This window comes from Streptopelia decaocto, assembly GCF_964273445.1.
Source record: "Streptopelia decaocto genome assembly, chromosome: Z".
Taxonomy (NCBI): Eukaryota; Metazoa; Chordata; class Aves; order Columbiformes; family Columbidae; genus Streptopelia; species Streptopelia decaocto.
The window spans coordinates 70,243,707-70,267,248 of NC_138657.1; the positions used below are offsets into that span (position 1 = coordinate 70,243,707).

The following is a 23,542-nucleotide window of genomic DNA, read 5'->3' on the forward strand; positions in this document are numbered from 1 at the left end:
TATTGCTTTACATTTGCATAGAAGTTGGAAGAATGTGTGCACTTTAAGACAGTAAATGGAAAAGGATAATGGTTCTGAGCTCTTACATTCCTGAAGTATAAACTGTCTGAATCACTGCATATATGAATCAGCAAAATGTTCTCACTTCACTTTTTTGATGGAATAATAACATGTAACAGTAAAGTACAAAATCATTGAGGAAAGAAGAAATAACCTTGTTTGTTAGGTTGCTTTGGTTTTGTTTTTTAAAAAAACTGTTATTTAAAGCTACGCTTTACCTGAACATTGGCAAAATCAACACGGTTAAGATCATTGAGCATCTGGTTGATTTGAGAAGTATTTTGAAGCACAGCACGAGCTGCTTGAGCCAGGTGATTAAGAGATGTGTATCTTCGCAGAGTCTGGGCAAAGGCACTTACAGCGGCAACCTACGAAGAAATCAATTTATTTTAAAATATTTTACTCTTAACTGTAGATTAATTATACAGATTGAGTCTTTACCTTCATGTTAATATTCTGCATTAATGAGCCCTCATATGTCCACGTAGCAGATCAAACCATGTTTTCATTATCATTTCTGGAAAAACTAAGCTTTTTCCTCTCCCAATATTCAATTCTTGATGCTAGACATGAAATTTAGTATTAAAGGCAAAATGCTACTGCTTTTAGATGCTACTGCCCACCTGGTTTGCCATTGCAAGAATAATACTGCAACAGTTTTGTCTACCTTGGTTTGTATCATCCTCTGTGGAATATTGTTCATGGCATTTGAAAGCCAACCTTCAAGGCTTTTTGCAAAATTGCGAATGGCTTGGGTCAAGGCACCTGTGCATTAAAGAATAAAAACAGAAGTAAAGTACCTATCTTGAAACGTTTCGCATCCTCACTACTTACGTACTCAACGTTCAGGTCTGCTGCTTTTACTGACTAAAAGACAAATCCAGCCCAGGTTCAAAATGCCTCATTCAGATATAGATTGCACAATAACCATTTTAGTTTTGGCTTAATAAACAGTTCTGACCTCCTCACCTGACAATCTTTCAAGAAGTCTGTGACCAGCAGTGTTCTTTTGGGCACTCCTACAGAAGAACATCAGTAATTGCAGCAGTTGTTGTGATGGAAATTTCCATCACAAACTTTCAGCTTCACATTTCATGTAAACACCTCTTTTCAAAAGCAAATCTCTGGAAAAATTCCAGTTATGGGAGTACTGCACTTTCCTCAAGTAAGAAGTAACCTTAGGCCATGTCATGATGCTGCTTACTTCAGTTTTAAAGAACAAAATCCAACATGCAGTCCTTAAGGATATCATCAGTAAGCAAGATGCAGGAGTGTGTTTCACTGACAAAAAGTGGTATTATTCAAACGGCTATGTGCATTTTTTTGTTTACTATAGCACTCACAGAACTGCTGAGTGACTGACTAGAGATTTTGAGGGAAATTGAAGAAGCCCTTACAGCAATCTGCTCTACTCAAAATATGGTTTAATTTCTCAAAGCTGGAGGAGAGGAAGTATTTTCCCAAGAACCTGTGCCTGGAAAACAGAAAATTCTATCTCCTGAGTAGCAGAAACCTCACTTTCCCATACCTATCACTTGTTTGTTGTCATAACAGCATTCAAATGATTGCAAAGAAGAGGCAAATATTACAAAATACAGGTTTCTTAAGACTAGTAGAGAATGAATGCAACTACAAAAGTGAAGAGGAAAATTCTAGACAGTTTCTTTTCAAACTATTTTAGCTACGTGTGAGAAGAAACAGTCCAAGCAAAGGCTGAATACTTTGGTCGAGTGAGAAATTAATGCCGATAGAACTTGTCTCTGAGAAATCCTCTTCAACCATTTGAATGAAAGAAAAGAAAAAAATGTATTCTTCATGACATTTTTTTTCATGTCTTCAGATTTGCTGTGATAAGCAATAGAATGCATACCAGTGATTTATATAACTGACCACACATTTGGATGCTTAGCTGAGCACAATTTGATTTTACAAAGTATGTGTATTAGCTGAACACTCTATGGTAACCGTTCTTTTTCTCCCTTGAGGTTTCCAGATGAAGAACAAGGTTTTTTCTTCAATGCTGTCAGTCACCTAGATCACGTGCTGCTTTGTAAATTATTTCTGTGCACTTGCTAATTAACTATGTATTTACTCACATTTTCTTACCTATCGAACAAGAAAATGCAAAATGGGAGGAATAATGTAAATATTGTAAGAATGAAACTTAGATATTAAAGGAAAATATTACTGCTTTTTCACCTCTAATTTGCTAATTACTCTTTTTCACCCAACTATATATCACAAAATTATTTCCATCACTATACTGCTGATCTCCTTTAAAAATAAATATGGACAAGCACATTCTTGTTAAGAAAGGCCTTTAAATAGGAAGAGAAGAAAATAAAAGGAATTCTAAGTTCTGAAGAAATTAACTGAAGTTTAATCAGGCATCAGCATTGTACAGAATAACCATGCATTTCTAATGATCTTTGGGGACATAATTTTAAATACAGAATTTTTCTCATACTCCATTGCTAAGTACATATCCAGCCATTACCAAAAGCTGAAGCACCTACATCCTCAAAGCCACCTTTTAAGTTCATCCGCCTAGAAACAAGAAAACCCTTTCAAAGAATCGCATCATGAGAACGGTGTGAAGTAAACGGCCTGAGTTAGTTCAGTGTTACTAGACATACCCTACGCACACTAAATGGTGTTGCAATGCCAGTTACTGATAGAGAGTTTCATTTGGATAAGCACCTAAAAAGCTTCTCAGCTGAAAAGCCTCTGACATGCAAATCTCATAAAATCAAGGCTTTACATTCTTTCCAGTACTTCAAATTTTTGTCTGCCCGAAATCACGTAATACTGTGTGGAAACTTGTTTAGCACAAATTCTCCACCTATGATCCTAAATCACAGGCAAATTTGTTACTATCCATTGTGCCACTGTGAAGCCGCAAAAAGTTAGTTCTAAACATAATAGCTCTGGTCCACTGTCAAAGACATTAGATAATTGTGGTCTTTATTCCTGACTCAAATGGACAGCATTTCAGGTTTCTTAGGAAGATGATTTTTTCTCTTTTATACACAGCAATTCTTCATTCATTCTGTGAGTGCTAAACATGTCAGATGACAAATTTAACATAGAGGTTAAAAATAAAACAATTTTTTCCTCAGTACTCTCCAAATTAATCTATATTCCTATTTTGAGCAGCTACTGTTGGTATCTTTTCATTTATTCAGGAAAAAAAGGCATAAACATGCTTTAAGGAAGCATTTTTAGTCCCCTTCTGTCTACAGCATCCAAACTTTCATATAAACTACTGTCTATGTCTATTTGGACCAGCTCCATTATTGTCATAGTCAACCACGAAGCACAACGTTAAGCCTTCCTCTTGGTCTCTTGTAATGGTTGGAGGTATTTTAATTCAAAAGCAGGAGTTTAAACATTAATAATATTTCAAATATTTAACAGTGAAGAGAGAACTTGTATGGACCATCATTATAGGAAAGCTGACTCAAAAAAGCCATTTAGTTAGCTGGTCCTGAAGATAAAAGTAAGGAAGACATAAACCTGTTGGAGTGGGTCCAGTGGAGGCCAGAAAAAATAACCAGAGGACTGGAACAGCTCTCTTATGAGGACAGGCTGAGACAGTTGGGGTTGTTCAGCCTGGAGAAGGCTCTGGGTAGACCTTTTTGTGGCCTCTCAGTACTTAAAAAGGGCCTATAAGCAGGATGGGCACAGACTTTTTAGCAGGGCCTGTTGCTACAGGACAAGGGGTAATTGTTTTAAATTAAAGGAGGGGAGATTCAGGCCAGATATCCAGGCCAGATATGAAGAAGAAGTTTTTTTACAATGAGGGTGGTGAAACACTGACCATGTTGCTCAGAGAAGTGGTTGATGCCCCACCCCTGGAGACATCCAGGGCCAGGCTGGACAGGGCTCTGAGCAACCCGATCTAGTTGAAGATGTCCCCGCTCATGGCAGGGGGGTTGGACTCAATGACCTTTAAAAGTCCATTCCAACCCAAAGTATTCTATGATTCTATTAAAATACATTAGCTGTGTTCTGAAGGTAGCTCACTGGATGGACTTCTGGGCAGAAAACCACTGGAATATTTACAAAATAGAGAGAGCAGTCTCTTGGGATTTATTTGTCCTAGGACTAGATGATGTGTTCGCATCAAGAAGTTGGATAACTATCCCCAAAACATGAGTTTCAAACACAGCAGGTATCAATTATTCAAATATTACAGGTAATACTAGAAAGAAAAAAATAGCATGAAAAAGACCCGATGCCTGTAGGTATTAATGCTAAGTGATTGTGTCTGATTTTCTTTAAACCTTGTACTGCCAATGCCCAATGCATCTTATGAAATCAGGCAGGAAGACAACACAAGCTAAAGACCTATCATGTAAAAACTTCTTTAGAGACTGCTAGGCATTGCAGGATAAGCAAGTGAAAAATGAAGAAAAAGCAGGTTTCATGAAAAACCATGTCTGTATCACCTCGTTATTCAGAAAATAATGTGCTTTTGGAAGAGACAGCTTTAATTCAACATATTAAACTTTGTAATTTAATTTCTGTTTTTTGTTTTTAATCATTACGATTTGCTTGTGATAGACTTTAATACTCTAAAAATACTATCCTACCTACTTGCGTTGGCATTAGATAGAAAAGCAAAACATCAAATGTAAGCTAATGCAAAATAATTTCTAAAAGTAATGGTTGTCAATAATTGTATGTATCTGAGAAAACATTTTTCCTTTATTCTGCTACATAGGTGAAAAGATAAATTACATGAATCTCTACCAATAACTTGCTCTTTCCTTAAAAAAAAAAAAAAAGAAAGAAAGAAAGAAAGAAATAAAACATGCCTTTGTAAATGGATGATCTTCAGATTTTATAGGCTTCCAGTTCCAAAATCTCTTTGTTATCATGCATAATTTACTAAAATCTAATTTTATGTCACTGACAAGCAAAAAGTCAATAAAACTTTTCTGCAAGACAGTACCTGCAAATGTTTTTATGGAGTGCTTAATACTGCTGGAATCACTACAGGAGAAGTGTTCACAGCATGAACAGCTTTGTTAGCTGAAAAGCTACTTAAGGCCCAAATTTTTTTAAAAAACATTAATCCTACTTTATAAAGTCAGCACTGTTTTCTTCACAGAATGGACACAGTACATAGGAGTTACATGTTTTATAGTGGGTTGGTGACATCATTTCTTTATAATATTTAATACTACATATGTGAGACAACAAATGCTTTCTAAAGTTCAACTTTCTTCATATGAACTCATATTTTACCAAAAATACCCAAAAAACCACACTGCTGGAACAACAGTGGATTCTAGTAAAATTAACTTTGAAAAGAAAGCTGTACTCTGGGTAATGGTTGAATGGCCAAACAGTTACTGACTCTTTCGTGCAGGATGTATAACAGAAAAACCAGTAGATTGGAACAATAAGCTGGACTAAAAATTTCTGAGTCAATTTTTTACTGCCCTAAGAGTCATTAAAATTGATTTCAGCAGCCACTGATAAGGAACAAAACACTAACTGTCCAAAAATGGAATCGCAAAGATGATACCCTTTTTCTTCAGACTGATCAAAGATTAATATGTAATGTTTAAACTAAAAACTACCAAATTTAGTGGAAAGACTGACTGACACTAGTGCATATTGGCACACAGCCACAGGACTTAGATGTCTTAAGTCTATCAGGTAGTCTAGAGCCAGGATAAAAAGAAACATTTTTATCTGAAAATATAACACACAGAGAAAGAAGTACCTTTAACATGAAACTATCCCTTGAAAACCAGATTTTCCAACTGGGCTAAAATCCTCAGTTACTTTTAAGATACAAAGCATACATCAACCCTCAGCACAACTACCTACACAACAAAATTAAAGTTAAATGATACACAGCAGTTTCCTGACTTACAAACCTATTCTTAAAGCTGCTATGTGCGGTGCAGGACTACCACCACTATACACATGTATGCACAAAAATCTTTACAAAATGTTTCAGGTATTCAACTTACTAGGAATAGGTCTAAGGACGTCAGGAATGAGAATCTCCACCAAAGCCTGGTACATCACATGGTCACAGTTACACATCCATTTCAGAATAGACTCATTCTTGCACAGAGTAATCAGCTTTGCTTTTGGAAGTCGACTTTCTATTTCACTCAGATTGCTAGTGTGAAAAAACACAGCAAATAAATAAGTGATAATGCATTTACAGAATACAAAAACCTGCAATGAGTGTTAAATGTACTGTTTTAGGAAGATATCATAGATGTGTCAACTACATGCAACAGAACTTCTTTACACGTTCTGTTACATGGAAATGGATTTACAAAATGCCTCCATATCTCTGCTACCTCTCACAAATCATGCAGAGGTGTGAATGACCTTTTTGGCTTAGAAAAACTGGATTGTATGCTGGGAAAAGACACGTCGCTGTAGTCATCCAAGCAAAGATAAAATGGATGACACAATCCTTTCATGACTGCACTTTGGCATACACCCAGGCTATACAAAAATTCCAGATAACATAAATTTAATTTGAAAAACTGGAAAATGGAAAAAATATTACCTGCAAGTAAAACCAAAATTATTTTTTTTTTTAATTTGACACTTGCATTATCATGAGAAGCAGTGAACAAAGAGAAACGTGTACTGACCTTGGTTCAGTAATAGTAGTGCCATCAGGTGGAGCAGAGGGAGAATAGCGCCAGAAAGTTTGCCACAATTTTTCTATCAGGCTGAACTGAAGATTCACAACCACATCCAGTATTGCCTGAGAAATAAAACACAAGTACAGATCACCCTCTACCCAGTTCCCCCCACTCCCAACTGAACTAAATCTATAGCTTTTTTTCCTTCATTGTGGAGTGGAGCAAAGGCAACTACACATTTCTCAAGTTATAAACAATATCTGTTTAAATATGTTTGATATCCACAAATTATCCAACACTGTAAACAGGTATGAGGCACAGATACTTGAGTAAGGCTAAGTGCACATGCATGGAAGCCTCCAGAAATGTGCACGGTCTATGTAAACCTACCAGAGGAATTCACCGAAAGAAAATATTTAATGCTACTGCAAACACGAAGTAAACCTGCCATTTTGTTCATTTTCATAATTCAGTATAAGTTTGAAAGCACATTCAAAGATAATTTTTAAAGACATATTATCAATATCAAATGTTGCTAAAACATCTTAATGTTTCTTTAAAATGTGAAAAAGTTACTGCTTTTAATGTAAGAAAAACATAATTTAACCTGATTTACATTTCCTATTGACTAAACCAAAGACCTGCATGTACAACCTGAAGTCTAGTTTCTCTAACATTCTGAAAACATACACATAGCTACATTTCATTCTCAGTGTCTATTATATATTACTTCTTTTCACTGTAAAGGAGACTCTCCAGAAAAACTTTTTTACTAACGTTTTTTCCAGTGAAATAAGCAAAATTTCCTGGAGGAAGGTCACATACCACTAAAATGGTGGTAATGTATTTGACACTACCGTCTTGTGTTGACCTTCACTTGAAATCATGAACTTTAAAAAATAAATGTTTTCTAGGAAATACCTCACAGTGCTCTCGATAAAGACTCTGCAGCGATTTGATGTCCTCGAAGGTAGTACCATCTGGTAGAGAAGATATTTCAACTTCTCCAAACTCTGGAAGTACTCGAGATGCATCTGTTTCCATGACAACATAATGAAAGAGGGCTATTGTGAATAGTGCAAGTTACAGATTAAGAATAAATTTAAGGATGATGCAATGAAATAGATTCCAAAAGCTCATCATGTTCAAAGAAAAGTCTTTAATACCTGTTGCAAGTTAAATTTGTAAACAAATTCAGTCAGTATTTTTTAACCAAAACAAAATAAAAAAATTATTAAAAGGAGGTTGTGTACATATTATACCTATTTAGAAAAGCAAACACACATATATTCAGAATATTACAGGAAGAGGGAAAACGTCTATGTCAGTGTATGAAAGATGAATCCTTGAACAGGTTTTTTTTTCTCATTCAACTGAAAAGTTTCTCTGTAGCCAGGTATGATGTGGCTTAGTAGCCTCAACACACATTTTTATTTGAAATTGACTACTCTTTTAAGTAGAGCCAATGTGTGCTTTTACTATTTGGCACAAAAGTTTTGAAGACACAAGCTGATATAAGATAAAAATGCTGAACTGAAACGTACATGGAAAGGAAGATTGAAAACATTTCAATGCTACACTTATGATTGCAATAATTCAATAACAGCAAAATTAGGCCAAAGGATTTGGTGCTTGAAAATCCCAACCAAATAAGCCTACATCTTCTGCAGTAACACAGTCTGTCTATAATACATAAATAACTGAATCACCATTTGTTTCTGAGAATATATACTTAGCTGGATCAATTAATCCACAAGTTGGACATTTTTAAACATGAACTTTGGGGTACTAGCTGAAACTATTTCACTCTTTCCACTTATAACACTACAGCTCACCTTCAGATCAGCCCACTGGATGACTAACCTGCAATGGTAATCCAATGTCACTGTTCCCCTCTTATTAAATAAAATGCACTGTAATGTACATACAGGGAACAACTTTCATGGCACGAATTTCAATATGCGTGTCTGATATAACTTTGCACAGCAACTGCATTGTGATTTATATAATATTAAATGTATCACACAAATACAGAATTTTCATATTTTTCCCTTTATACTTACATGACGCATAGTAAATATTCCATAAAGCTTACAACACAGAACATGTAATTTAAGTCTTTTTTTGTAAAGAGGGCATGATAACTTTATAAGCAACTACTGTCCTTGTGTGACTTGATATTCACACTGATAATGAAGTTCATCTTATTTATTTATAGAGCAGTATACAACCTGCTTTCATACCTAAAAACTGTTGATGATGTTGACTTTGGGCAATTACAGTTTGTTCAACAGATGTGCCTGTCTGTTGACCACTTCCTGTGAAGCCATCTGCAACTCCATCCACTTTCTGCATAGGCTTATACCTACAAAAATATCAAGTACAAAATTATCATTTCTGTTCACTTCCTCATAAATAAGATCACATAACCTATGTTAACTGATTTCTCCATCTCAAAATGAAAATTTGTGGAAATGTAAGAAAAGAATTTACACATTTTTATTTTGTAAATAACAGAAGAAACAATTACTAAGGGGAGTTAGAACATTAACAATGAATTACAGAATTCATAAAGGTGATATTAATAGCACCACTACCAATTTCTTGTGGAATTTAGCTTAGGAACAGCATACCATAAGACCAGCTAATTTACACCAAAAGGAATCAAATCTTTCCCTTTCCAAACAGATTGACTTCCCAATAGTTACATAATTACAAAATAATGTTTCATTACCTTATGAAAAAACAACAATACTGTCTGAGGACAGTGAAAGACTGCTGCAATCCAACAAACTCTCATAAACGTAGAAGGCCTGAGAAACCTACCTGGAAATCTGAGCTCTTCACTAGTCAATTCTCAGAACCTTTTACAAAGGACAAAAATCACCCAATTTTACAAATGGGAATGCTGGTTTGGATGGTCAAGTGTTGTCTTGACCATCAGTCTGACAGGTTGAAGCTCATGCCTGTCACTTCCAACACAACCGAGAAGTTACTCTGTGCTGGGTCTTAATGGTAACATCTTGGACACTTTGCACTTCTGAAAAATAATTGTAGCCACTGGCAAAGAAAATAAGAGAAAACTCAAAGCTCAATGAAGTGTGTTGAACGATACTCAAACTGGTATTGTTGTGCAGACCGCAAAACTCCATGCTAACTTCAGAAATGCAACAAGACATTTCACTTTTTTTTTTCACTTCCCCCCCCCCCCCCCCCCCCCCCCAGTAAAAACAAACCAGCTTTGTCTCATGTAATTACTTAGGTTTCACTTCAAAAGAAAGTTCCCATGAAAAAAATCCCTTCAGTATTCTGGGCATTCCAGACATGAACCTGAATATACAATAAGGAAAGCCAGTCAGAAAGTATACTTTTCAACAGAAAGACTCCTGTCCTAAATAACAAGTAGTTTTAACACTTGAAGAATTTCAGTGCTTGGGAAAAAAGACACCTATGCCTATCCTATCTCTAGGACATTTGCATCAGGTTTCACTTTCTGTAATGGTCCACTGTAAAATTGTATTCCTATTGAAGTCAATAGTGAAACTCTAATCGACTTTAATAAAGAATAAAATTTCACATCTGGTATCATGGCAGCACTGAACTCTTCTGGATGCACTTGTTATTACTTGATAAATCTATCTGCAATCCAGGCAGTTCATCTGGGAAGAGTTCTTAACTTCTCTCTCATTACACCTTGTAATTAAAAATACCAGGCAGAAGATCAACTTCCAGAAATATTCATAAATCGAGACCCATATTTTCTGCAAAATGTATTACCTTACAGATGCTTCAGCTCCTGAAACAGGATTCAAAATAATTTGAATACATAAAACAACAGTCCTTTAAGAGTTTTTCAGTTATGCAAAAAACTTTTTAATTAAAGTATAAAAGCAAACTTAATCTTTTGGTGCTAGGAATCATGATTATGCACCTACTTACTCCACTGTGCTTTATACAAAATACATGGGGCAAAATTCTTAATTCTGGCACTGTGACAGGTAAGTTGTCACAAGAGTTAGCTACTTTCAACAGCATTAGAAAATCACTTGCAAAATGAAACCAAAGAACAGAGAAAAAAAAGAAAAAAAAAATATTTTTCAGGAGCTTCAGATGAAGCACTAGCAGGCAGTGGTTAACTACTGAACTACTTTAAATCTGCTGTCTTTTATGTAGAAGTAGAACTTTGGCAGTTTAGACATTGAACAGCTCTCCACAACTCTTTAACTGAATTTGAGCCACTTTTGGTGTATGGAAAAAATAGTTACAAATTCCTAACTGGTAAGAGTTAAATTTTCTAAAATTCTCCAGACTTTAGAACATAGACGTTAGCACAAACACAGTAAAAGGTTGTGAAGCCTTAAGTAAACAACAGACATTTTCTCAATTTGTGCAAATCTATGAAAGTAAAACAAACAAACAAAACCAAACAACAACAACAACAACCAAACAAGAAACACAAAAAAACAACCAACCAACCAACCAACCACCCCAAAACAAAGAAAAAACAAACCAACCCACCAAAACACTGAACCACTGAAATTAGAACACGGAATTGAGTAATTCAGAAACGGCACTGAATGATACGCTGGTCTCACTTTGCAGTTAATTTAGAATACAACTTCACTGACTTCTATAGTCCAACTGTGACATATGTTCATTAACAGAAACAGGAAGTTTCTCACTGCAGAACAGATTAATAACTTCCTGACTAAAATTCATGTGCAGCAAACAATCCATATTGATTAATAAGATAAAGCAGGAAGGAGAATTATAATAAAATGCCTGCTTGCTTTGAAATGCACATAGGAAATTGTTAGAAACGGCTACTATTTCGATTTTACTCTAAGTCTCAGAAGTTAGTATTTTTCTGAAAGACCAAACTCATGCTATTACACAACTTATAATATACTCCCTTTTTCTTAAAAACTAAGGTTTCTATTCTTCTGGTTTGCTAGAAAACAATCTATAGAAGTCCTAGAAAGAAACTGGCTCTATGCTATTGACTCTAAGGATTCACTTCAATTTGATTTTAACTTTATATTGTGATTTATCATTAGAAGTTCACTGACACGCATGAGAAGTGAGTTAATGTACCAAACTACATAAAAGAACGGTGACCTTATGCATAACAATGTGTAAAGTATGTCAAAACATTTTACTACTACCTGCAAATAAAATGTTGCCATTGGTGTTACTAAGGGAAAAAAATCAGCTTTTAAAATTAGCAAAAAGCAAGAGTTGATTCAAACAGCTTGCAATACCACAGGCAATACATATTAAAGCCGTTAACGACAGGAAAATTGAAGCATCTCACATGCTTATAAAAACTGTTGAGGACACAAAACCTGTAAGTAACAAAGAAATACCTGAGAATCATTTGTATGCTATCAGAAAGTTTTTGTGTATAGATGAAATGTTTGAAAAAAATAAAAATACTTCCAAGTATACTGTTGTGCATACATCATTAAGCCTCAAAAATAATGTGGAGGCTATATTTCAATAAAAGCATGGATATCTGAAATCAAATAAGGTAAAACTCTGAAGAAATTTAAGGAATGTAGATTTCATGTGTGTGCTTTCAAAACATCTCTCCTTGGTCCAAGAAGCACTGCTGAGATATGACTTATCTAGAAGGCTACGCAGAACTTCCTAATTTAAGCCACAACCACCTCAGCATCATAACCATACTATAGACAAAATATCTGTGCTAGTTCAAGAAAAACACCATGATTTTTTTCTGAACTACTCTATTAGGAAGTTGTTTAGTAGTTTATTACATATGTTCAATTATTATCATTTTAGGATATTATATCTTAACAAATTTGTAGCCCAGTTTTGCAGATGTCAGTATTTGTTGGACTATGATACCTTGCTCTCTATCTTCAAAAATAACACCACTATAAAAATGCATAACTTCTTTGTTGTCCATAGACCCAAACCCCTTTTAAAAAGATCTATATCTACTTGATGCTTTGGACTCTCAGTGCCTTGGTTTAAATGTCATGTTTCACTGAACAGTATAGCCAGGAAACATGAGAATACAGAAAAGAGAACAGTAGAAAAATACATATTATTTTCTACATAAAATTAATATCTAAACATCTATAGGAAGTAGTGATTAACAATTCCTGGTTTGAACAACAATATATGTGTTAGCTGTACGTTATAGTGTACAGTAGATAACAATTTAGTTATTATTTATTTTAAAAAAAAGCTGAACACTCAGCTCCCATAAATGAAAGCAAGAAGTTATAATTGTTGTGTGCAAGAACGGAAATACATATTTGAAGTTATCTTGGAAAGATGGAGGTTTACTTCTGGAAATACAATTTAAAACATACATTGTTATAAATGTCATAAAGACAAGCATATCTCAACTTCACTTAAAATTAATGAAGCAAAATATACAGACATTTCTATTTCAAGAATGTGGAATAAAGCTTGACATTGTAGGACCAAATACCACGCTAAAATTAAAAAGTAAGGCTACAAATCGGGAAAAATAGACTAAAGCTCATGATCGTCACATGCTAGAGAGTGTCTGTAATGAAGTAAACAGGCTAGATTGTGGAATAATTTTATATGTATATATATTATAATTAGCATGTTACAACGAGACAAAAATGTTCTGGAATCATCACACTTGACTTTAAAAGTGCCTGTCTCTGTTAAAAAATTTTGCAGTTTTTCCAGTTTAGATAAGCATGTATAAATAAGTTAAAGTAATAGTGGCTCATGAGTTTCAATGAAAATTTACTATATTTTGTTGGATAAACATCTTCATTCTGAAACTTTCTATATTCTATTCAGCATTGCTAATATGTTTGATGGTATGCAGAACAGAGACAATACACATTTTTCACTGTGCAGTTGTCAAAGTCTGGCTAGCTCCTTGATCTCTGCATTTTATTTATTTAGGATGCTGGGATTCTAGAAAGACAGAAAATATTTTACTGAGATCTGTGCACCCTGTAGTAAGAGATGAAAAAAAAGACCCTCAGAACTAGTTCATATGAACAGTACACCAGCAGGACTACGTGAACAATACTTCTGTTTCTAGGGTACCTAACCAGACATCTCAAGATTTCAAGGATGTAAAGAGAGGAGCCTGTATTTTGTCTTCAGAGACAAGAAGGTAAGTAATGCAGGTTCCTAAGCAAAGACATAAAGCTTCACCTAGGAAGGTATATTGGGACAGCTGCTTTTAAGGATTTAATAACAATATCATCATTATTAAGATATAACAATACGGTTGTCTTTCCTGCAATCAGTATTGCAGACAGGTGATAGAGGCTACCACTTCTCTCCTTTTTCTATTCACCTGTCTTACTGGTAGCCTCAAATGAATACAACGCATAACCAACTTTTCTACTACAGCACAATATTTTTCACAGAAAGTAATAGAACAGCTTATCCTTGGTGCCATCTCAAGGCATATCAAGGATAAGAGGGTTATTAGGGGCAGTCAGCATGGCTTTACCAAGGGTAAGTCATGCTTGACCAACCTCATAGCCTTTTATGAGAATGTAACAAGGTGGATGGATGATGGCAGAGCGGTGGATGTGGTCTACCTTGACTTCAGTAAAGCCTTTGACACAGTCTCCCACAACATCCTCACAGCTAAGTTGAGGAGGTGTGGTCTAGACAATAGAGTAGTGAGGTGGGTTGCAAACTGGCTTAAGGAGAGAAGCCAGAGAGTGGTAGTCAATGGTGCGGAGTCCAGTTGGAGGCCAGTATCTAGTGGAGTGCCTCAGGGGTCAGTACTGGGGCCAGTATTACTCAATATATTCATTAACGATTTAGACGAGGGAATAGAGTGTACTATCAGCAAGTTTGCTGATGACACTAAGCTGGGAGGAGTGGCTGACACGCCAGAAGGCTGTGCTGCCATCCAGTGGGACCTGGACAGGCTGGAGAGTTGGGCAGGGAATAACCTGATGAAATTTAACAAGGGAAAGTGTAGAGTCTTGCATCTGGGCAGGAACAACCCCAGGTTCCAGTATAGGTTGGGAAATTACATATTAGAGAGCAGTGTAGGGGAAAGGGACCTGGGGGTCCTGGTGGACAGCAGGATGACCATGAGCCAGCACTGTGCCCTTGTGGCCAGGAAGGCCAATGGCATCCTGGGGTGTATTAGAAGGGGGGTGGTTAGTAGATCGAGAGAGGTCCTCCTTCCCCTCTACTCCGCCCTGGTGAGACCACATCTGGAATATTGTGTCCAGTTCTGGGCCCCTCAGTTCAAGAAGGACAGGGAACTGCTGGAGAGGGTCCAGCGTAGGGCAACAAAGATGATTAAGGGAGTGGAGCACCTCCCTTATGAAGAAAGGCTGAGGGAGCTGGGTCTCTTTAGTTTGGAGGAGACTGAGGGGTGACCTTATTAATGTTTATAAATATATAAAGGGTGAGTGCCACGAGGATGGAGCCAGGCTCTTCTCGGTGGCAAACAATGATAGGACAAGGGGTAATGGGATCAAGCTGGAACACAAGAGGTTCCACTTAAATTTGAGAAAAAACTTCTTCTCAGTAAGGGTGACAGACACTGGAACAGGCTGCCCAGGGAGGTTGTGGAGTCTCCTTCTCTGGAGACATTCAAAACCCACCTGGACATGTTCCTGTGCGACCTCACCTAGGCGTTCCTGCTCCAGCAGGGGGATTGGACTGGATGATCTTTTGAGGTCCCTTCCAATCCCAAACATACTGTGATACTGTGATACTGTGATACTGTGAAACAATCCCAGTTAGAACAATGTGGCATATGTCTTCGTGTATACATGTGATTATGAGTGAAATGAACATGTTAGTGAATGAGCTTGAGTGGGTAAAATAAACTTGCTTGGAGATTTTGTAAAGATCTATCACCCTTTCTTACCATGCAATCCTGAGATGATTTTTGTAACAAATATTTCCTATGTGATTGTATTGGTAGACATCTCACACTTCTGTATTATGCCCAGAACAAGACAGTTAAGACCATGTGTCTTACCATTAATACATACTAGGGCTGTTACTACTTCTGGAAGTGACAGCAAAATAATTTCAAATTAAAGTGATATCTGTGTTTGTTAAAGTTAAAGTTAAAGGTGTTTTCCATGTTCCAGTTGTGTTCCAGACCACAAAATATGCTTAGTAGACTGTTTATTTGGGAGGTAATAGCTCTGAAGATCCCTTGCTTGATAGGGTGCTGTTTTACCTGTGAGTTTCATGAAATCACACATCTTAGATATTTGACTTTAGGGTAACATGGAAGGCTAGTGAGATCAGTCAGATAAAAATTAATTTCAAAGAAAGGTACAGGTTTCCTTTTTTTTCCTAAAGTTTTCTATTCAAGATAGTTTTCATATGCATATTCACATGTTCTTTCACCACCAGTGTATCCCTTTGTGGTCACTGTGCCAGTGCTTTCAAATACTGCTGAGATTTCACAGGATCCTCAGGAAAAACAGATGCTGAGGGAGAACACTTCAATCAACTTACAGATGAACCATTATGGTCACATTTGTTCTTCATCAAATTTAATTTAATCATGTGCTTTCTTATAAGCAGCTTGTAAATAAAATGTAATGAAAAAAACAGATAAATTTGAAATTCATACTCTTGCTACTTTTATTCAGCTTGTAGGATTAGAACACAAGATAGTTAAGAAAAGTCTGTTTATCCCATATCTCAACTATTATGACTTTTCGCAAATTACGACAAGTTCTAGGCAAATACTGTTTCATGTTGACCTAACTTCAGTGACATTAACTGGATATCTAAGCGAAATTTTATTTTTTCACAACAGAGAAGCTGAACAAAAGTTGCATAAGGATTTCAAGTTTTCCACATAAAGAAAATTAAGGCTTTATGAACTAGAAATATTAATGAGTTATAATGTTCATTCCACACTTTACCTCTGTTTCTGCTGCATGGGCTGCTGTCTCATAGCCATATATTGCATGTCCTCTTGTAGTCGATTAAGAGGAGAGTCTGGCTTGACACGAATCCCATAGTAATGATATTTGGAGTTTCCCCTTTATGAAAGAACAAGAATCAAAAGAACAGTCACACTAGTTTTATGCTACTACATTACATTATGATTTCTATTGACTGGAAAATAAAATCCACAAATCAGGCATGACTCTCCTACCTGTTTTACATGGGTGTCAATCTACCACCTTTGGGAAATTAATTCACTGTCTTAAACAAATATTATCCAGAATTTTAACTTACAATCCACTTGAGTAAGAAAAGTGCAAGTAAATACGACTGATCTAGTCATGGAGAAACACAATCCTTAGTAATTTCCTAACAAGAAGCTACATTTGTGTTGATGAAAATCTCCAGTGTATTTGTCAAAATGTAAACACGTAAACAGTCAAAACCAGGAGAAGTATAACAACATCTGGAAAAGCAAAAAACTGTTCAACAGACAAAACTGACAGAAACCACTGTAATATTTAAATACAGGTTTTACTGATTTTTTGACTAGCACACAAATTTCTTACTCATAACTATTACTTATATTTTCTATTATAGTTCAGGATTTCCTTTACACAAACCTAGTTCCAAGCCTTCTGGTCCGTAACCCCATGAAGATTGACCGTATGAGTTTTCCAAAGGAGGCAGCGTTGACTGGATCCAACTTGTGTTCCTGACAGTGTCGCAAGTAATGGTTGTAAAGGGTACTTCTTGGAAGGCTCACTCCTTCTGCAGTTTCATAGTTGTCTAAAAGCCACTGAAGCTATATCACACACAAAACAACAACAACAAATCATTATTACTTCATTAAAAATCTCTTAGCCATACAGCATTAACTTATGACAGCTCTAAAACAATTTTTCAGATCTATTAAACAATTACTTTCTTCTTCAAACGTTCCTTAAATGCTAGGTATACCATAGCACTTTAGGATCTTCAGAATTACCAGGAAACAGCAGAACTCATTGCACTTGTGACCTCAGATAAGTGTCCACTTCTCAAAATATTTTTGATTCAGTACCACACACCGATACTTGATAAAGATACCTATGCTTTGGAGACAAACTGTTAGTACTGCAAAGAAATGAAGTAATTGTGAGCGTAATTTAAATCAGTTGCAGAAAACAAACTACTTGGACTAACAATAATTAGTTAATGTATTTGTAAACCTTGAATATGTTACTGTTTTTCTTTGCCTGATGATAAAGAAACTTTATGACACTTATCCAAATAGAATATTTTATACTCTCAAATACACACACAAAAAAGGCTATTGCATGTAAGTCAAAGAGCAACTTAGATAATATTGAAAATAACTGGTACATTTTACAGTATGGTTGGGATTGGAAGGGGTACAATCCTATTCAGTTGTAGCCTGTTTGCCTTTGACTTTCAGGAGGAAGAGATTCTTGAAAAAATATTAACTTTTTCATGTAATTGTGGTAGTTAATTCTAGACACATGCAAGGAAAGACTTTTTATGTAAGATCATGGGACTTCCCAAGCAGTGCACACTCACGAAACACCTCTAGCTGTCACTGATATACAAAAAGATAGAAAGGACAGTTTAATATCCCAGCTTTAACATTACACGGGAATGACAAAATAGATTAAAAATAATATAGGTTGATGACACATTTAAATTCCACTGTTCTGGATATGCTACTGTTTTCCTTGTATTTCCCCAGTACTTTCCATGGCTTCAGTTCCTTCAAATTTTCCTTTAGATATAGCTTGAATGATTCACAAATTTCATCTTCTGTTTAAATTTTATTTCCCTGTTTTCCTAAGTATTTCTACCAAAATATTACAATGTGAATACTCAAGCTTGCTAAGATCAGAGTTCTTACCAAAACTCTGGATTTAATTCAATTATCCAGTGAAAATGCAAACTGAGGACGTTGCCTCTTCAAGACTTCCTACAAACTTTGCTGAGCTAGATACTCACAGAGATGCACAATAATTTTCAATTTGGTCCAGCAAAGCAGCAACTAGTATAACTAAAACACAAATCATTAAGCGACAATAAAAGATACACATGGTCTATGTGTTAATTCCTTTGCAGAGTTATTTTGTGTTATAACAGTGCACAAATCCTGTTCCATCCATGTTCAGTGTAACTTACCATGCAGAGAACATGAATATATCTGTGTGCAACAGTCATGAAATGTTTCGGTCTGGACCTTTTCTTTATTACTAAACTGTTACGTACTACAGTACAGATGATAACAAGTATATTGAATTTATAGTCACAGTGAGAAATTCACCAATGCAAACTCAAAAAACTTTCCTACAATTTTTAGTCTAGACAATTCAAACCCCATTTCTATATTTGGTTGTTACTGAAAAATATGCCCATAACTTTTGGTTCTCAAACGTAAGCTCTAGAAAATCACACAGGTGTAAGATGCAAATGCTTCCAAAACATATAATATTTAGCTCATTTTGCAGGTAATTTTTCATTTCAAATAATCAAAATGAAAAAGTACAGTTCGTCCTCTATATATCATTTACCATATCATTATTTTAAAAGCCTTAACATTCACAACTGCTTTCAAATTGAGTATCTGACATTTCGAAATAAAGCTGAAGAAAAAGCATAATTGTACACATTAAATTTTATCTGAATGTAATAAACTTATTTCACTAATGACCTGATGTAAGCCTGTCTAGGCTTAGAAACAAAGGTAATTATATATTTCAACTGTTGTATTATACGTATATTTAAAGTCTATTATTACATCTATATTTACATAATACATATTTATATAACATTTGTCATATATTGTTAAATCTCTAATTTAATCAGAACAGACATGGAATGTGAAGTATTTCTGTTTTCCCTAAAGGGAAAAGCTTTGTCAATCCCAAAAGACTAACAAACAAAAAATAATTACTTTCCAATTAAGTTCTGTGTGTAGCATTAAAGACATTTTCCTCCAGATGGTTTCTAACCTATTATGAATCACTTTAAGTGCACTTCGTTAATGATATGAATTTCTAACAGATGTTACTTCAACCATAACTTCAAAAAAAACCCCAACCCCAAACAACAAAACCAACCAACCAATCAGCCCACAAACCCCCCCTACAAAACAAAACAAATCAAAAGATAAGGGGAATATAATAATTTTGGCCCTGGGTGGAGTTAGTTAGTAGCAAAGGCTTCAAGTAATTACTTGCTAGATTATAGCCTGAAAGAAAAAGTGCAGTTAATACATGATTTTAAAAGAAAAATTATCTCCAAACATTAGAAAACTATTGTAAACAACTTAACCCCCCACTATTTCTCTACCAAGTTGAAATACAATTCTAAAACTGAGTTGTTCAGGTTTGAATCCTGGCTTTGTAGTTTGTAGTATTGACCATACTGTATGGGTTAAGATGGGTAAACGTATGAAATATTTACAGAGTTGGACCTGTTAAATTGACTGTGACTGCAATTAAGCTGCAATGTTTATAAAGCATTCAACTATCAATTAACTAAACAAGTCAATCTCATGCAGAAATAAATCAGGAAATAACAGAAAACAGAGGAGAAATGACAAACTCCTTAAAATGAGCACACATGAATTTAGGCAAAGAAAAAATTCTAAAAACCTCATGGAAGTACCAAAGGGGAAAATCACAATCCCAAAACGAGTATTTTCCCACTACTTAATGTAACATCTGTAAAGTGAAAGTTAATTAAACACAAAATTTAGAATTATATTTTAAAACTTATTAAACCAAATTATTTAAATAAATGCTACACCATTAGAAGTCAAAATCAAGAACAGATTAAGACTAAATTTGAACTTTCTTCCTACTGCCCTTGAGTTCAAAGACAATAAGCATTGCTCTAAAAACAGGTAAAACATCCATTACATTTGAGCTAGATTAAGTTTTTCCAAAATGACCAAGGCTAGGAAAGACTGATTGCCACAAAAATATGTGGTTTTTTTTTTCTTTCCACAGAGTTAAAGATACCAGAAAAATTTTGAAAAAGCCTTCACAGGCAAGAAATAAATATTACAACAAGACTTAGCGGTTGGATGTGAATCTCATTATTACGACAAATTGTGAATAGTACATAGGACCAGGAATAAGTGGAACATAGTTTACTGGGGCCCAGCAGCTTATCTTGTAATTTTTCTTGTTTTTTTATGAAGATTCTGAACTTCAAAATGAGATTAAATGCAAACTTATAAATAGTTCAAGTATTCCAACTCTTAACATGTATTTCTGACACTTTACAAAAAAAGTTACAGTGCCTTTAATAAATGACACTTAAATGATAGTTTTGATATTATCTATCTACTATTATTTAAGTAATAATTTTGATACTTTCTATTATTCAAAACAATTATTTTGTAAACATCCGAGGTGGAATCTTCTGTAAAACATTTTGTATAATTTCTGTAATACAATTTTCCTCTTTCAATATTGGCATTTTCCAAATGAAAGAAAAAAGTTTGCTTAAAATTTCCACAAAATAATTCTAGTTTTGCCTTGGACATAATCAGAGCCATACAGAAAAAATCCAAACGCCAAACCCAAACCTGCTAAAACATACATTTTTAATTTGATTTCTGAGGGACAGCTTCTACTGCCATATTCTTACATTAGGATCACAAATAAAACTTAAATTTCTTCTCTAAAACAATAAACAAATTTTAATTAACATAATAAGGCTGAGAAGGTAAAAAAAATAAAGATGAATACAAACTAATCAACATGGCAAAAATACAAAATACAAAGCCACAAATGTAGACAGGGGAAAAAACAAAACAACAACCAACCAAACATTTCAAGAAAGGCTAGTAATCTAGGAACTTACAAAGCAATATTATTAGTTATGTAATAAGTTTAAAATTAACTTTTGGCCTTTTTCCTTTAAAGTTACATACGATGGGTTTATCAATACATTTTGAGATCAAGTTTTTACCCAAATATCTTCTAGTTTCACAATGGAAAGTTCTTAATTGTAAGATTTGCAGAGTAAGAACAAAGGAAAAGGCAGCTGAGTAAGACATATTTGTGTACTTCAAGCTAAGAGATTGCTTTCATTTTTTTCCAAGTCATCAGAACGATCTTTAGGATTCTTAAGTAATTTCATAATGAACATAAAAAAATTCATTTATTCAGAATATATGAAGAAACAAGGAAAAATAATCTAAATATATTGCTTATGCATGCTGTTTATTTCTTCTCTTCCTCTTCACATGCCCCAAAATTAATATAGAGTACATTGACTTTGCTTTGTAGACAACTTTATTTAAAATGTCACAAGCCAGATAATTAGGAATTGTTTGAACTTTATCTTGAAATTTACACTGCAATCCGCAAAACAGTCAAATGTGTTAACTTCTCTTAACAGAGGTGTAGAGCATTTGAAACAAGTAACACTCTGCAAGATACCATAAAGACATTTCATCTGACAAAATTAAGCCATGGGAGATGTAGTAGAAGGTTACAAGCAACTAAGATGAGAAGAATAAGAGCAAAAAGTAGTAAAAAAATAAAACAAACATTTAGAGGCAGGCTAAGCATGCAGAACAAGCAAGAGAGAGTGTATGTGAAGAAGAGACAACTTACATGGCTGTTGAGAAGAGAGCTTCTGTGAGTGGACAGACCATCAGACTTTTGCAGTGTCTCAATCGCCATTTCAATCTGATAATAGATGTCATTAAAAAAAGGACTCAAGACGAGATAGTAAAAAAGCCTGATCAGAGAAGTTTTGACAGGTTGCTTACAGATCAATAGAAATGCCTTCTTTATCCCTGGCTATGGTATATGTTCTACTAAAAGGCCTCGTTCCAGAGTCTCAGTGGACACAAACCTCCCCAATGAGGACAGAAAGGCATTTTGCTTGCATATATACTGCCAGATCACAGCCTCAAAGTCTGCTTTACCTTCCAACCTGCTCAGGAAACTAAATAAGTAGATAACTGGTGAGCTGCACTGTAACAAAAATAACCCTGATTTAACAAAAATATCATTAATAAAATAGAAAAATAAATACATCCCTAAAGAGAATTTTAAGAAAAGCCTCCATATGTTTTCCCTCCAACTATATCATAAAGAGACGTGCACAGATTGCAGTAAGTATTGAATTAGAAACAAAACTTCAGCACTCTGGAATCAAATCCCAAACCAAAATAATTCAATAGCTTTTCCACCATGAGCTTCACTGAGACAGGACATCACCCTTACTCCTGGCAACACTCTTTGAATATCCCAAGCTGTTAAAGTAAATGGAAAGTCAGGAGTTATACAGACTTCATGATCCAGCCTTCGGAAAAGATGATTTGTTCACAATAATTTTGCCTTTTAAAAGGAAAAAACATCCCTACTAAAATACAAAGTAGTAGTTCATTTATTCAAATGAAAACATGCAAATACTTTCACATCCTTTCCCATTCTTTTCCTTTTTAATATCAATGGATATTTTTATCAGTTTGATAATAACAGCATTGAAGAAAAAAAATTAGAAGCTAACTGTAATTTAACTGCAGAGCTAGACAGGCAAAAACAACAATGAAAATGACAACGGGATGCACAGTAAGAAAAGGCATGCAATTAATTAGCTACATTAAATGGCCAAAATGAAAGCAATGGAAACTACCACCTGTACTTTTCAACACACTCATCATGCTCCACACAGATATTTTTAATGACACCTCCCTATCCTACTTCATATATCACAATATTACCCATAATTTCACTGGCACAATTTACCAATATTGACTAAATTCACACTCTGTATAGCAGAAACTGAAAAATACTGCATTTGATATTTGAATTTACTGTACATATCAAATCAGTTTCTCCCTTTTTTATGTGGCAACTGCCAAGTATCTTATTGTAATAATTGTGAGGGATCACTTCTGTCTCTCTCTTACAACTGTTTAATAT

At 34.9% G+C, this 23,542-nt stretch overlaps 1 protein-coding gene across 3 annotated transcripts in view; it reads right to left on the bottom strand.

Annotated features, from left to right (window-relative positions):
* The window catches only part of RFX3 (regulatory factor X3), a 119,608-nt gene that overhangs the window by 12,217 nt on the left and 83,849 nt on the right, over positions 1–23,542 (bottom strand). For 2 of the 3 annotated variants that reach the window (XM_082075705.1, XM_082075707.1), the window contains exons 5-13: positions 22,223–22,297; positions 17,228–17,409; positions 16,580–16,699; positions 8,933–9,054; positions 7,611–7,723; positions 6,696–6,811; positions 6,051–6,205; positions 728–825; positions 279–428 (exon numbers count right to left, since the gene is read on the bottom strand). In XM_082075705.1, the coding sequence (XP_081931831.1) occupies positions 279–428; positions 728–825; positions 6,051–6,205; positions 6,696–6,811; positions 7,611–7,723; positions 8,933–9,054; positions 16,580–16,699; positions 17,228–17,409; positions 22,223–22,297 (1,131 nt within the window). The remainder of the gene's footprint in view (positions 1–278; positions 429–727; positions 826–6,050; positions 6,206–6,695; positions 6,812–7,610; positions 7,724–8,932; positions 9,055–16,579; positions 16,700–17,227; positions 17,410–22,222; positions 22,298–23,542) is intronic. The other variant, XM_082075706.1, reaches the window with a different exon arrangement.